The 17799-nt window shown below is 22.2% G+C and overlaps 2 protein-coding genes across 4 annotated transcripts in view; one reads left to right on the forward strand and one right to left on the reverse strand.

Annotated features, from left to right (window-relative positions):
• Positions 1-14990, forward strand: part of LOC100865263 (retinal guanylyl cyclase 2) — a 34786-nt gene extending 19796 nt beyond the window's left edge. For 2 of the 3 annotated variants that reach the window (XM_086914009.1, XM_086914010.1), the window contains exons 17-22: positions 9-201; positions 337-508; positions 4800-5070; positions 6332-6343; positions 13851-14420; positions 14512-14990. In XM_086914009.1, coding sequence (XP_086770135.1) covers positions 9-201; positions 337-508; positions 4800-5070; positions 6332-6343; positions 13851-14420; positions 14512-14812 — 1519 coding nt within the window. In that variant the 3' untranslated portion in view covers positions 14813-14990. Of the gene's footprint in view, positions 1-8; positions 202-336; positions 509-4799; positions 5071-6287; positions 6344-13850; positions 14421-14511 lie in introns of those variants that run through there. The other variant, XM_086914011.1, reaches the window with a different exon arrangement.
• Positions 14991-16166: 1176 nt separating this feature from the next.
• LOC100865144 (uncharacterized) lies at positions 16167-17505 on the reverse strand. Its single transcript, XM_086914012.1, has 4 exons — positions 17265-17505; positions 16931-17175; positions 16662-16841; positions 16167-16577 (listed from the first exon to the last, which is right to left on the reverse strand). Exons 2-4 carry the CDS (start codon positions 17173-17175, stop codon positions 16568-16570), a joined length of 435 nt encoding a protein of 144 aa, XP_086770138.1. The 5' UTR covers positions 17265-17505; the 3' UTR covers positions 16167-16567.
• Between the last annotated feature and the right edge of the window lie 294 nt (positions 17506-17799).

Below are 17799 nucleotides of genomic sequence, written 5' to 3' on the forward strand. Positions count from 1 at the left end.
TGTTACAGTTCTGTTGCTGAAAAATTAAAACTTGGTATGCCAGTGGATCCTGAAGAATTCCGAGAAGTAACGATCTATTTTTCGGACATAGTTGGTTTCACAACAATTTCAGCACATTCAACCCCGTTCCAAGTAGTCGATCTTTTAAACGATTTATATACATGCTTCGATGCCACGATCAACGCATATACTGTATATAAGGTGATGAAGTAGATGCAATAGACGGTACAACACAATTGAAAACCGTAATCGATGTTCACTCGAACAACGTTTGGTAAAGAAAATCGCTATCTGTTACCTGTTAAACGAGGAACATTCTATTCTTCATTGTTATAGGTGGAAACTATAGGAGATGCTTATATGGTCGTAGGAGGTTGTCCTGTAAGAATATCTGATCATGCTTCTCAAATAGCTACGATGGCCCTCGATTTGCTGCATCAAAGTGGAAAATTCAAATTGAAACATCTACCAAAAACTCAGCTGAGGCTACGAATTGGACTTCATACAGGTTAAGTAACTGAATTTTATTATTGAAATTCTATTTATTTTGCACAAAATTTCAAAAATCTCTGATAATAAGAGAGAAGAGATTAAATCTCATACATAGAATGTTCATAAAATTATGGGATTTTTTAGAAGATGGATTCATGAAAAAAGTATATATCCCATATATCCCATAAAGCTTAATTAAAGAGTTATAAGTATTTTAATTTTGTATCATATAGATACAATTTTTTAATTATTTTCACATGTACAAAAAAGTTTCAAGTATTATTATGATATCTGAATCAATTTGAATTTCAGATTATTAATGAGCCAGTTAAATCATTGACGAATCTTTATTTTTATTTTATTTGCATTCAACATTTCTTATTCTTATATAGAAAAAAATAATAGTCCATCTGGATATCACATATTAATAATATGAATCAATATTGCACATTAATATAACATGTCCAGATAACATATCCAAAAAATGCATACATATTGCAATTGCTTCTTTTATTTATAATGAATATTAAAAATTTAAATTCACTAATTTTTTTATTATAATATTATTTTTTATATATATTGTCAACAAACGAACCAATACGAAGAGTAAGTAAAAAAAACAATACTATTTTAGCAATAGGAAAGATTATTAACCTAGGCTTTCGTATTCTTATATTTAATGCATATTATTTATATAAATATAAATAAAATTCGATTTTGAATATTATTATCTCATTTTTTTCTTTCTGTCAAGTCATTTTTTTTCTCACGATCACGTTCAATTGTTAACAACGCTATTTCAGTAACCCATTGTTGCTGAGTCAAATTCAGAATTTGATGAAATAATATATATTTGAATAAAATTTGTTTAAAATAAAATTTTAATTAATTTTCATATAAAATTAAGTTATATGATAATAAATAATAATCGAAATTTAATTTTATTGTAAGAAATTAATGTGAATAGTGAATAAAACAAAATATCTCTAATAGACAATAGTAACGTAAAAAAAAAAGTACAATATAATTTTTTAGTGAATACAAAATGCAATATTACATGATATGATTAAAATATAGTTATTGAATTTCAATTTTTCTAATCTGAAATCTTATAGGAATATATTTTGTTTTTATTTTGATTTCCTTCTGAATTTCGATAAATAGATTGAGTTTCATACAATAATTCAATTTATGAATTTAAATAAAATGTTTATAAAATGATTTATCTATGAATTTAAATAAATTGATGTATGTGTTAATATTCTGGAATTTATTGAAATTTATTCGAGATAAGTTTTTATTAAATAAGGAATTACATAATACATATATTATATTATATTACACTGACATTCATTTGAAAGAGTCATTTGTACATAAAAGAATATCAATGCGTTTATTTTCATTGAGAGGCTCTATTATGCAAGCGATATTGTAATACAATATTGCTATGTATCTAATTGACCGTTTTCACTCTTTTGTCATCTCACTCTATCTAATACAAATTTAAAATGCTTATAATTCGTCAATTAAGCCTTATTGGATATCATATGTGTATATGAACTTTTTTCATTGTTTTGATATTTTTGGAGAATTCATTCTCCAAAGATGTTTCATATTTATATATATAATAAATGACTATATTAGTATATTGTGTGGCATCATTTGGAACACATTTGACATTGAATCCAATAGTCATTTGTCTTCAAACATAATATAATATATAAAAAATTGCAATAAATGCAAGTTGCATCTTCATTTTCATTTACACTCTCAATATCTGTCATTTTGCTGAAGTTAATAATTTCTATTAATAATTTTCGTTGTTTGTTTGCTAATATTTGTGATGCTATGAAATTTGAATAAAAAATTATATTTTGTTGTTACTTTTATATTTAATTATATATCTAGATAATAACATCTTATTGATTTTGTATTTTTTAATCATCTTTTTATTGATTTATTTTCGTTAATAATTTTCAGTATACTATATCATTAAGTCAATTTATTTGATAATTTTTAGACTTTCATTTAAACGACATCATATTAAAATATACAAATATCCATCCATATAATAATTTGTTTGCTGGAAAATATTTATTATAGATTACACATGATTAAATTATTTTAGGGAGATATAATATCAAATCTCTTTTAATTATGTTTTTATAATAATTCTAACAATATTTGTTCTTAACTTGAAAACAACGAAAGTATATGTATTTAATATATGTAATATTGAATATATTTTTAATATAAAATTAATAATATTTCATAAAAATATATATATATCAATACACACTGATAAAAAGCTTATATAAATAAAATAAAAATTTACATTTTTCAACACGAGAATGTATTTCTTTTAAAATAGATTAATAAATTTGCTTAAAAAAAATTGTAATTTAATGTGATCTACATAAAAATTTTACATTCTATATTAAGATGCATACGCATCTTTTTTTATTTTTAACATAAAAAGTATAAAAAATGTATCAAACTTTTTTATGTGTCACTTCTCTCCAGTTTCTCTTATTTTTTATTAATATTTCGGAAAATAATTTATTAAAAATAAAATGTTATATTTTATTTGAAATCATTCATCTTTAATTTTTCTAAATTTTATATCAATCAGTCATTGAAATCGTTCGAAATTTCAAAATTAAAGAATATTAATATATTCATTCCAATTTGGAGAATCTTAAAAGAAAATTTTAAAGGCCAAACAAACATAAGCTTATAAATTATAAATTAAATAATATATTCGTTAAATGAAGCGAAATGAAGAATGAGAGAGCGATGAAGATAGATTCAATTTTTACCTCCATATCTAATGCAAACTTCAAATGCTTATAAACTTAATAAATAAACTTCTCATTTTTGTATATCAATGTTTTATATTCGTTTTGACTTTTAAAATCGATTTTTCAAAAATATTATGTATATTAATCCTTTCTCAAGCTTCCTATAAACAAAATTTCAATTATATAACATTATGTAAATATATATACATATATATGCTAATATATATATAATATAATATACATATATACGATAATATATATATATATATATATATATCACTATCATATGATGATATTAACGAAACATGTATATTATATATATTTTTTATCGAAATACGAAATATTTTTAATCTTATGTTTGATGAAGAGAAATCGTGAATAATAAATAATATTAATAATAATAATAATCAATTTTTACAAATCAATTTTTTTTCTTTTTGAAATCTATCAATTAACTTCTTTCTCGCCTTAATAAGCTTGATCTTAATGACCTTGAAATATAAAATATTGTTAGGAATATTATTATGAACAAATTCATTCTTTGCACATAATTAACAGTCAATTTTGGTTTTCAATTTGTTTACAACTTTAATTATTAAGAATTGAAAGATATATGATATATATAATTCGATTAAAAATTTATACCTCAAGATTACAATTATAATTTTCAAGATATTAACAAAATAACATTAATTCTTTCATTATATATATGTGCGTTTGATAATATTGTATTTGACAGTATTACCATTTATCTATTGTTTCTATAAATACATTTTCGTGATCAGCATTTGAAATATGATTAAATTATTATTATCAATAAATTAATATAACTTAATACTTATCTTTACAGAGTTTTTTAATTTTTTAATTTTGCGAATGAACTATAAAATAATTCTTGGACGATTAAAATTATAATAATTTTGGTGAAATTACAGATTATTATAGATATTAAATAGACTGATATCATTCGGAAGTTGATAATTTCGATTATTATAATTTTCATCATCCAAATATTATTTTATATTCGTATTCTGTTAATATGAAGAAAACTTTAACTTATCGATGGATACAAAATGACGATATTTGTTCGTTTATTATATCATATCTATATGAACAGTTGACAACATGATCAAGAAATTTAACACGCTGTTATAAATGCATACATATAGGCAGATTTCAAGAAAATCTTTTTTTGATTAGATTAATAGCCAGTTGTGTGTAAAAGTAAAAATTGTTCAAAATGTTGCTTTTTGCAACATATTTCTAGGTACAATCGTAAGTTAAAATCGACAAAGAAGAAAGTAAATTCATCAAAATATGAAGTAATGGAAACATTATAACATTACAACAATCTTGATAAAAATAATAATAAATTTTGGAATAAAAATATTTCGTATTCTAATAATATAAAAATATCTCGTCTATTATCATGATACTGAAATATGTCATTCTCAATAGCAAATAAAATTGTATATCATCGTTTTTTAATATATTAATTGAATGTAGGTCCTTGCTGCGCCGGTGTTGTTGGTCTGACAATGCCAAGATATTGTCTTTTTGGTGATACTGTCAATACCGCGTCGAGGATGGAGTCCACCGGAGCGCCATGGCGTATTCATCTTAGTCAAGCGACTAGAGATCGATTGACTCAAGTGGGTGGATATCAAATCGAATATCGCGGACCAACTGAAGTTAAAGGCAAAGGGAAAATGCCTACTTATTGGTTACTAGGAAAGCAAGGCTTCGATAAAGAACTTCCAACGCCACCTCCACTTGGGTAAGCCTTTATGCTTGTTCAGTTTTATTCTATTCCATTGCCAAGACCATCTTTATGCTGAATGTGATTATAGTATTGATTATATAGAAAATAAATCTTCTCAAATATATCTCAACAATTTCAATGAATTTTAAAATATATTATGTACGTATAATTGTCGTTTAATCTTAGTTTTTAAAATATTTGCAAAAAATGATTACTAAGCATATAAAGATATATAATATTGAATTTCGCCTGTATGTATCAATAGCGTGTATGCCACTTATCTACTATTTTCTTTAAATACATCGAGATGGTAGAATGTATAAGGAATAAACTTATACTATATATATTATATAGTGCCTATCCATAAAGAATTTCAACATTCTTTAAATTCACAGAATAAAAATAAAATATAAAACAGCTCGGACGATCGAAATTGAACAATATCTGAAAAAACTCAATATATATATATTTTATAAAATTTATAGAAGAGATAGTTTTCAAAAAAATATATAAATACAAATATTTTTTTTTATTGATTAACATTTGAAAAGATAAAATCTCAATTCTCAAAGTTAAAAATTAAAAATATTTTTTTGGAATATCTTGACAACTAAATGAAATCTAAAAAATATAAAAAATATAATAGAAAAAAATTTCTTTTTAAATTATTTTTGAATGAGAAATTATATAATTTATGAATGAATATAAAAAATATTTTTTTGATCACTCATTATACATATTAATTGTTTTTGCCACGATTCATATTATATTAATAAAAGGTAACTAGTAGTTGCATACTATGTATGCATTATCACGTATATATATAAATTCTATGCAATAATAACATCATTTTTTTGCAAATATTTTTATAAAATATAGTTGAATGACAATTATGTAAAGAAAAGATTGTTCAAAATATTGATATTTACAATTAATTTAAAAATAATCAAAATTAAAGATGAAATTTGTTGCTAAATAATTTTTTTTTTCTTTCAATCAATTTGTAATTCACCTCATCATATTTTCCATCATTTTTGTCTCGTATCAGAAGTTATCACATAAAATTGAACATAATCAAATATCGATTTTTCATTGCTAAATTTCATTCCTTCTTCTTTCTTTTTTTTTTTTTTTTCTCAAATTTTCTATACACAGCAAACTATGGTAACGCTCATTGCATTCGCATTACACATTTTGATTTATTATCTTCATTCAAGCTGTTTGCTTTTCAGATTTTTAATGCTTTTATCTGTTGCCATACTGCCGCCATCTTCAGGGAAAACCATGGGTAAGTCAAAGATTGTTAATTACGATAACATATTTTAATGATAAACGATGAAAAACACATATACAATTGGAACGATCGTATGTATGCATGAGAACGTAAAAAAAATTAAAACTTGAAGAAAAAGAATATTTGATGATCATTGTATAGAGAATGCACAAAAAGTAAATGTAATTCCATCATATTGTGATTTTTCTGGACTCATATCATGTACTTCTGGATCTCGAATCGATGAAGATTTACAAAAGAAAATATACAAAAATAATCTTGAAATTCGAAATCAAATTTTTTTTATTGCATCATATTCTACGCATCGCAAAAATAAAAAATCCAAAAGAACCATGGATTTCAAATCAATCAATTACTCTCTCTCAGAAAAAAAAGTTAAATTTTCATTAGTTTTTAAATTCATTTTATTTATAATTTGCTTACATTCTTTGCTTAATTGCAAGAAAAATAGTATTTATTGTGACACGTAATAGATATCCTAAATCTATCATTATATACTTCTTATATTTTCCTTTTTTCCTCGAAATAGATTAAATTTCACTGATTTAAATGATTTTTATAAATTTTGTAAAGACCAAAATTTTGAACAATTTTTTTCTTTACATGTATCGCCGTTCGATCTTAATTTTTGAAATATTTGCAAAAAAAGATTATTGTTATATGTATATAGAATTTTTCTTATATATTATACATATACGTTTGCAGATAAACGTATGATGCCAGTTATGCTTTGTTAATGTATATAAAAACAGACAACTAAAACATATAACGAAATAGTTATCTCTTTCCTCATGGATTATGATAAGCTTAAAATATTTCAAATCTAACATGGAATATATGCATGAAATCGAACATTTTGGATATTTTACGAATCGTTCGGATTCATGGAATACAAAAATAAAATATAAAACAACCCTTGACCGAATTTATAATGATAGATATTAAAAATGATATTGATATTTATTGTAACATTCATTTGTAGATCTAAAATATCTATGTGTCGCAATAAATTTTTCCTGCAAAAGTATAAACAAATTATAATAAGATAAAAATTAATAGTATTTTAATTTTTTTCAGAAAACGGTTTAATTGGTTTCTTTGAGACTTTTTATCTTTGCGATGTATATGATTCAATAAAAAAAAATTTGTTTTTCAATTTATTTACAGATTTTTACCAATTCAAAGATGGAGAATCGTACTTTTTACACTTATTTTTTACATTCTAATATATATTTAAAAGTTGTATTTCATGTGTGATAAACAAATCCGAATTTTAATCCATAAATTAATTTTTAAATATACGAATATTTCTATTATACATATTCAAATATTTAAATTTAAATATGCGCATATTTATGAATACGATGAAATGCGAAATTTCGTATCTCATCTTAACAACTGTAAAAAAAAAAAGATTTCTACATATTTTCATACTCTCTATGCTCTATAGTAATTTTTTTATTTTTGAATAAGTTAAGTTGCGAACTTGTGTGATGTTAGCAAATAAATATTGTAATTTTTTTACTTTATCATATATTAACTTTTCTGTATTAATTTTTATTAATTTGATTAATTTTCTTTAAGTTACTTTATTACAGTTATGAACTTATTTAAATATTTATTTATATATAATATTTATACATATATATTTATATATTTAAAATGAATAACAAAAAAGTTAGATAAAACAATATAATACAACTTTTATTAACGAAAAAAGCTATCTGCAATATAGATAAAGAGAAAAATAATAAATTTATATATGCTGGTGAATAACAATAGATTCATTACATAGGAAAAATGATGAAAATTCATCCTCACGAAATAATGAAACTGTAGATCCTATTCCATCACATCTAAAAAATCACAATCGATAATCATGTTCTCGTAATATTGTGAACTATTATTTATATGATCATATAAAAAATGATTAACTTGTTAAGTTAATACTCAATCAATTATCATTTTTTTGTTCTCAGTTTTCAAAATTTCATGCATATTCTCAAACCAAATTATAAAATATATAAGAAAGAAACAATTAAAAGTATATTAATTGCTTTGAAAAGAAAAATAAAAAAAAAAAAAATTAAAAAGAATTGCTGAAAACATAGTATTTATGATAGACATTTTTTCGTCTTCCTTACGACAATATATATATAAATAGCAACGATACATTTTAAATAAATAATCAGTATAATATACAATCATATAATGAATTATAAAAGATATTAGATAATTAGAAAGTAATCAACAAAATAATTTCTATAGTTATAGATATTGTTCGAATATAAATGCTGTTTCATTATTAAATAAAAAACAGAAATTCGAAATATAAATATGTAACTACATGCATACAATTTACAATTGATTTAAAACATTTGAAAAACAAAATGAAATATTTTATTCGTCTATGTATAAATGGTTAAACATTTTAAAAATGTCATTAACAATGTTATAAAATTGCAGGATTTTTAATATTTAAAAAATAACAATTTGGATAAACTAAATAAAATGACATTATTATAATGTTCATTCGATGGAATTCTATTTTTTTGTTGGAAAATTTTTCATAAAATGTTAAAACATTTATAAATAGATTATAGAAATAAAAGTCATAAAAGGTAGAATTATAACGAATTTAAGTAGTAAAAAATTTAGAAATTAGAAAAAATTATTGAGAAAAAATAAAATCATAAATAAAATCATAAAAAAAAAATAAATATAAAATTAATAAATTTTTTTAAATTTGCTTCAAATTATAATTTTTCTTTTGAGAAGAAAAAAACTCATTATTGTCAATGAATTAATTAATAAAAGAATTAATTATTACATTAATTTATTAAACAATAATTAAAATTAATTAGAGAAGCATTTACATTTTGAAGAAAATGATAAAATTATAATATATATTATATATTATATTATTCGTATCTTTAAAAAATAGTAATTTTTTAAATTATGATATGTCAAACTTTAATTACAATATATTTTTAAATCATATTTATTATTCTCTTGATCCAAAATATAAAAACTTAAAATATAAATTGTCATCATTCATAATGAAAAATAAATTTGAAGTTTATCTCAGAAAAAATTAATAGAAATCTTTGCAATTTTTATATAATGATAAAATTGATAAAATATCCGATGTAAATATAGGATTTGAAAAATATATAACCAAATCTCAATTAAGATTTGATTTAGATTTTTTATTAAAATCACAAACAAATAAATAATTGCAGATAATTGCGGAATTTGCAATTAAATATTTTGCAATATTTCAATTGATATTTTTTAATTGTTTTTTCAATTTTAATATTGTAATAAGAAAAAAAATTTTTACATTAGAATATTAAAGAAAATTAGAAATACTATTTTGTTTAAGATGAATAGAAATTTATTGTAAAAAAATTTGGAACAAATAAAACTATATGAAATTATAGGAAAACTAATAAACTATTATATTTCAAACTTTGAATAATATTAAAAAACATAAAGTATCTGAAACTTTATTTTTATTACAAAAAATTATATAAAGGATTTTATTAAAGTTATTTAAAGAATAATAGAATCCAAATTATTTTTCTTTATAAAATTAAAAAAATATATATATTTATTAAAATTATTCTATCTTGTGATCAATAATTAAATACAAAAACAATATAGAAATTATAATATTAGATAAATATTGATTTCTATTTTAATCTTCATAAAATTTATTCTCCATTATTATGTTTTTCGAAATCTCTGTTAAATATATGTTTACAGTCAATCATTTTGTTTGTAGGTTATAATAGATATCTTCTCATCATTTATTAATCTGAATAATAGTCTTAAAAATATTCTATGTTTCAAATTATGTACATTTAATATTTCGAATTAACAACATGATATTGAATTATCTAAAATCTCATATATCAAATTTTTATTCTCGTAATATTTATAAAATTCATATGAAATCCTAAAATTAAAATATAAATGAATAGATTAAATTTACCTTAAAGTTTTGATCATATTTTAATTATGATTTCAATAGTTATTTCAATATTTATTACAAAACTTTCAAATATCGATGTTTTATTTTTTTATTAGAAATCAGAAATATTAAAATTATAATTTTTACACAAATATCATTCGTTCTTACCATTTACAATATTATTAATATTATCTAATATATTTTTAAATATCTCGTGAGTTTTTTAGATATCTCGGTATTCTAAATTACCAATAATATTCTAAATATGTTGTATTTCCTGTGTTTGTAATTCTGTATTTCCGAAAATTTTTTTCACGAGTTGTATTAAAAAATATTAAAAAAAGTATATTGCAATTGTACAATTAATCAAATTTATATATATTATATATTCAAATTTATATATTTTAATTGAAACAAAAATATCGAGATTATCGAAGAGAAGAAAAATCATATTATAAATTATTAATCATATTATAAATAAATATGTAGAGTAATATTAATTTAAATTTGTAGTATCCGGATAGGAATTATATTTTGTTTAGTAAAAAGCATTCATTTTTTAATATGATTGAAAATATTTGTGTGCAATAGATCTTATATATTTATTAAACTTATACGTGCAAATTTATTATATATATATTATATTATCTGATTATAATTATACTATATATTATATTATACCATGAAACTATGAATACAATTAATAATTTTTTTTATGTGAATTTCATTAACTAATTTCGTACAAATTATATTTAAATCCACGTATATATGAATTCGTGAACATACGTATATACATGTATATACATATACATATTAATATTCGTTTAACATGTAGCAAAATCGAAATTTTTAGCAATTATATATCCATATAGAATCAATTTAGTAATTAAGCCGAATTATAACTTGTTTATTAAATATAAAAAATTGTAAAACTAAATTTAATAACCACTATCATCATCACCACTCAGTTTTTTAAGGAAAATATATATCGGTGCAGTTGCAATTGTATTCGTTTTTGAATGCTCTATAATTTCTTTTTCGCGTAAATCTATCCCTCTAGTGTTATTCTGAATAAAAAAATATTAAGGTACAATCGTAAAAAACTTAATATTTTTCGAAATAGTTACTTTTTTTTTAACATTTACAATAAACATTCAAATTTTGCAATTGCACGAATTATCTTATGAAAATATTATATAATAAAATATTATATAATAATCACACCCTTATTAATACCTAATACTTTATTTTAAAATCTCTTTGACTTTTTCTTATAAAATAAAAAATAATGTATTCACAATTTCAATATATTTCGATAATATAAAAAAATGAATTAAGAGGAACTGTTTAAATTTTAATGCCAAACAATTGAAGAATATGATGAAAAGTAATATAAAATAAAAAACGTATAAGAAAATATATTTAGAATGCAATGATAGAAATTTAAATGCAAATGTGATCATTTAAATTCAGAAAAAAAAAGTTAATATTTTGAGAAGTATTGAATTTCACAATTATACTAATTATACTTATTCAGAATAGTACGAGAAATTGATTGATACAAAAAAAAAAAAATCATAGAATAGTATTTAAAAAAAGAAATATAATTGAATTTTATAATTTATATATAACTCGGTTCAATTATTAGAAATATGCTAAATAAATACTATATTTATTTAAAAAAAAAAGATCCCTAATCCGAAAATTCAAAAAATTATTAAACTTTGGATATGTAGTACTTATGCAATTGTATTATGCAATTTTTTTTTTTTGCTGCTCGAAATCACTTTAAGAAGATGAAATCAATTCTTGAAAATTATACTTTATATTATAACTCAATACATATAAAAAATACAAAAAAAAATCTTCAAACAAAAATTGTTTCTTTTTATGAAAATTATCGATGTCGAAAACATTTATTAATTGTTTATACAATTTTTAAAAAAATTAATAATTGTTTTTAAGTTTATTTTTCAACGTAAAATTTTAATTGTATAAATAACTATGCGATAGCATGCAAAAATACTTTTTGTTTTTAAATACAGCTTTTTTATATTGCTAACTATTTAGATTTTTAAAAGTAGGAAAATTTATATTTATAAATATATAAAATATACACTATACTCTTCTTTTTTAATTAACATTAGATCAACGTATCAGAGAGAGAGAAGAAACTTATACATATTTGTAATTATTTTATATTTTTATTTTTAATGTCATCAAATTTTTTTATTTTTTTATGTAATAAAATTCAATGAAGAATAACGATAAAAATATATAAATAACTAAGTATTGTATACATATATTTATAATATTATAAATTATTCTTCATGAAAATGAAATTCTTTAAAAGAATATTATAAACATAGAAACATAGAATGTTGCATCGTGCACATCGTATAGCATGATTGTCGTACATAGAACGGTCATACGAAATCTTGTTACGAATTCTATTGGATTTTCAAAATTATTTGATTTCTCATCGATATATTCACTCTTATACTATGTATAAACAAATACATTATATTTTGATGATGGAAGAAATGATTGAGATCAGAAAATTTCTACACAAAGTTTTTCCATATGCGAAAATCAAGCACATCGCATATTATTCCTATCGTTTTCATACTGTAAATATCTCTACATGTTGATTAGATGCTATTTTATAATGTAGATAAACAATGACTAATCAGTGACAAGATTTCAATAATAAAACATTCACATTCGGTAAATAAATATTTGTTAATTACTCGTTAAACAGTTCTTTAATTAACTTCACTGGATGTGAAAGCTTCTATATAAACGTTTCATGATCGAAGTAAAAATTTATTCTACATGTGAACCGAAGTCTATAATTATTTCTTTAAAATAATAAAAAGAGAAGAAAGAAATTTTCAGGAATATTCTTGAAAATATAGTGTAACTATATAGTAGGGGCTGTATATTGTATATACTAGATTGTATTATTATCGTAACACTTTTTATTTTTTTGATAATGTATGATATATAAAAAAATAAAGAAATTTATTTTTTTCAATTATATTAAAATTCAATTATATTAAAATAGTTATATGTTTCGTATAATTATTTAGATAATAATTATATTGATTAAAATTTTACATTAAAAAACAAATTTAAAAAGAATTTTAATAATTTTATTGTTTATAACTTTTTTAAATTGCATAAATAATTGCATAAAGAATAAATGTTTTAACAGACGATAGTTCTTATGAAAAGAAATAATTTTTGTTTAAAAATTTTTTTTGTATTTTTTATAGTTAGCGAGTTATAACGTAAAGTCGAAAAATAATTGAATTTTCAAAAATTGACTTCATCTTCATAAAATGATTTCAAGCAGCAAAAAAAAAAAAAAATTGCGTAAGCATTATATACTTCCAAAGATTATAATAATTTTTTAAATTTCCGATTTTTTGTTAGAAATGTACATATCTTATCTTTTCCTTAAATAAACATCGAATTGATGATTAATTTAAAATTTGATCATTTTCTATTTCTATACTAAAGGCTGAACGAGAATTTAATATTGGAGAATTTAATGAACAAAGAAAGCGTAACAGATGACAATACTATTCCGACCATGGATTTATCGTGCAAAGATACGAATGCAAAGGAAGAAAGCAAAAACAATGGAAATCAAAATGTAAACATCGATGATGTAGATGGAAATACTGACAAAGATCTAGAAACGTATAAAATTGCAGTTTCTGTACATGATGAACAAGTTCAAGATACGAGCTCTTCCTCAAAATCAACAACTAACATTCTCCATATTTTATCTACGAAAGAAAAAGTGAATGGAAGAGAAAACGATGATACTGCTAATTCGACTACTGTAACCAAAACTACTTTTGGTGACACTCAATGTTCCTCTCTGGGAACATCCATATTTTATACAGAAAAGACTGTACTTGGTGCATCTACTAGTTCCCTTACGTCGATTTCAAGCTCAACTAACCCGTATAGACCGGCAGGTCCCGCAAAACATCGGAGAATAACTGGTTATATCGATGAAAACGACTTAAGCACACCATATAATCATTACAGATGTCTCTCACCAAACGAACATTATGGCAAGTCTTGACATTTTTCATATATTTTAATAATCTTAATTTTTATGAATTTAATTAATTAAAATCATTTGGTCTATTTTTTTCTTCATAGGAAGAAATACAGGTTGTCGTTTTTTAAAGAGACAATTCAGTCTAGATCGTCCTGATGAAACTACCTATGTTGGTTTCACCGAGCAAATTAATTATCAACAACAATTACAACAACAGCAACAACAACAATTATTATCGCAACAAAATTTGAGCATGACACCAAGACTTTATAAACAAAATAGTGCGGGTGCAGCAAATGATCTGGAACGTATCGAAGAAGTACCGTCTACTCCAGCTCCTGTTCTTCAACACTATAGACAGGCAGCATCTGTTTCTCTCTCTGTAGAATCATTAACGCTCCGTTGAAGAATATTGCATTTTTAAGCGATAAAAATGTCCGCCGTTAAGCATTTACTATTAAAATTCTTCAAAAAATGACAATCGTCACGTATCCATACGGATCATTAGACATATTATATGAAATTTATTATATTAAATTTATAGAACAGTGACACAAAGATAAGATAGAATTATGGAAAAGTTATTTACTTGTGTATTTTATCATTGTCTCTTTCATCCATATAATATTATCATAAATCGATTGATCTTTGATTATAGTATACACAAATTATCGCGAAAGATGTAGAGAAAACTTTATACCCATTATCGCGAATGACAATCTCTGTTACATAGATACATTCTGTGCATATGCAGTACTCTCGTATTATGTAAGTATATTATATTGAAAATGTGTGCAATATATATTCTATTTCCGTACTTTTTCTGATCCATATTTCTTCAGTTATTTCATAACTTAAAATCAAATAATATTTTATTGTTGTTGTGCATAAAATGCATAATAAATCAAATAATTGTATCATTAAAATTGTTCGTAAAATTTTGCTGAAATATCATGACACAATTATCATGTACTCATATTTATTATGTTCTCACCAAGAGAGAGAAAAAAATGTTATCTTTCTCGTAAATCTGCACAATTTAATCATCTCCGAATTGTTGACAATAATAACTCGAAAACTTATAATATAGAAACGTAGGTACATTCTCTCTCTCTCTTTCTTCTTTTCATTTTTTTTCTCTTTCCAGTATTTATCGTATAATTTATAAAATACACCGTAAAGATTAATTAAGAGAATTCTTCGAGTGTATATACATATATATATATTTCAAAATTAATGATAAGTGTATTTATTAATACAATGAATGATGCTTAATGCGCCAAATAAATAACATCCTTTCGTGTCCTTATATATTGCGTAAGTAACTGAGAAAGGAGCATGTACGAATGTGTGTTTAATGTGATTGTGCAATAATCTGTGTGTTAGATGTATGTGTACATAGGGCACATAATGTATAGATGAACAATTTATAATATTGTAAGTGTTTGTAAGTGAAAAATTTACAAAATATTTTCAATAAATTTTTCACATTGCATCGCTTATAATACATAAAATATATATAATACAAAAAAGAATTGTGATTGTTAAAGAGATGTAAAAGCACAAACATTTATTTAACATTATACTCGTTAAATGTCATTTGACAAATTTGTGATCTGTTCCCTATAACAATTGCGATTAACAATAAGAATGATGCGATAAATTATTTAAAACATGAAGATACTGTTACTTTTATTATGTAACAGTACGTAATTGGGAAATAAAATTTTATTGATTAGACAAAAAAATAAGAAAAATAATTTTTACATCCACTTTTTTTTTTATTCAATACTAATAATTTTTTTAATAATATAATTTTTGGTAAAAAGATACAATATATAATTGTATCTATTTAAATCATTTCACAAAGTGATAATGTATACTATATGTATTGTATTTTATTCTATTATATCATATATAATTCTGAATATATGGATAAATATATAGGCGCGTATGTGTATATAAAAATAAATCTCAATAGAAAGTTAAACATAAATATATATATATATATATATATTTATATACATATATATCATATATATGTATATATGTGCTATCTTTTAAATTTTTACAATTTTTCTTTTGATGCTCTATGATGGACAATTCAATAATTATTTCCCATCTGTTTTACATGATTTCCTTCAATTGATGATTTTTAATACTACCAAGGCCTGAAAAGAATATATGAAAGACATGATGAAAGAATTTTATTGGATACTAATATAACGAAGAAATAACAATAAATAATAGTTTACCCATAAGAAGAAGCATCTTTATATTCAACATGTACCGGTTTAAAAACCGGAGCAGGTCTTTCAATTATCCTTTCAATAAAAATAGGTTTGTCAACGTATTCTACGTATTTCACGGATGCTGGAGGAGGGGACAAATATACATGATGAACTTCTGGAGCAGTCTTATAACCAATCTTGTATCTAAAAATTATAGAATTAATTAATTTATGTAGATAGATTTGGAAGAAATTGTAAATAAATTTACGTCGCATAGATATAAATTTTTTTACCCTTTTGCGACACCTAATCCAAAACCCAAAAGTCCCGCACCAATAAGCTTTTTCTTTAGCAAAAGTGTTCTCTTTTGCCTATTTAATATAGCACCTGAATATTGTTCATTTTCTGGTTTAACAACAAATTGATCAAAATTCGAGAAATGATTCTCTTCCGATGATAAAATGTCTTCTTTTGCCACTATACATGGCATAACGTAACAACAAAAAACAACAAAAATTGTAATAGTAATTAGTTGCATCTATCATAAAAAAAATTGCAATTATTAAAATATTTTAAAAATAAAATGATTAAATACATTATTATATATGATTATCTACATTCTCTTACCGTGTTTCGTATCAAAGATTTAGGAATAATCTTAAACGCATAGAGAGTGACAACTCGTATGTCACATTTTCGATACCTTCTCTTGATTTTATACACAGTTGCCTACTTTCGAAGCAACAAATTCTCCCACCTATTCAAGTGATCAAATTCGTATCGAATCCCTACTTAAATATTGTAATCCATTTTCACAATGAACCTCTTGCAACACAACTAGGCTCAGTTACCATGTTTCTTCCTAATTATTGAATAATTCACTAATTTTCTAAAAATTAGAAAATTGATTTAATTAAATTACTAAATTTTTTAGATAAAACTCTATTTATCTATATATAGTCAATCATTTCAATAACTTTTTTCAAATTATAAAGGATATTTACTAAAAATTTGTATTATAAAAAATGCTTAAATGATAAATCAAAAGATAATAAAATAAAATTTCTATTATGTATATGTAATAAAAAGTTATAAATGTTCCAAAATATATTAAATTTCTATATTATAAAAAATGATGAATAAAAAAATAAAATAATAATTT

This window comes from Apis florea, unplaced genomic scaffold (genome assembly GCF_048593485.1).
Source record: "Apis florea isolate Af1SG1 unplaced genomic scaffold, ASM4859348v1 contig_3571_pilon, whole genome shotgun sequence".
Lineage (NCBI taxonomy): Eukaryota > Metazoa > Arthropoda > Insecta > Hymenoptera > Apidae > Apis > Apis florea.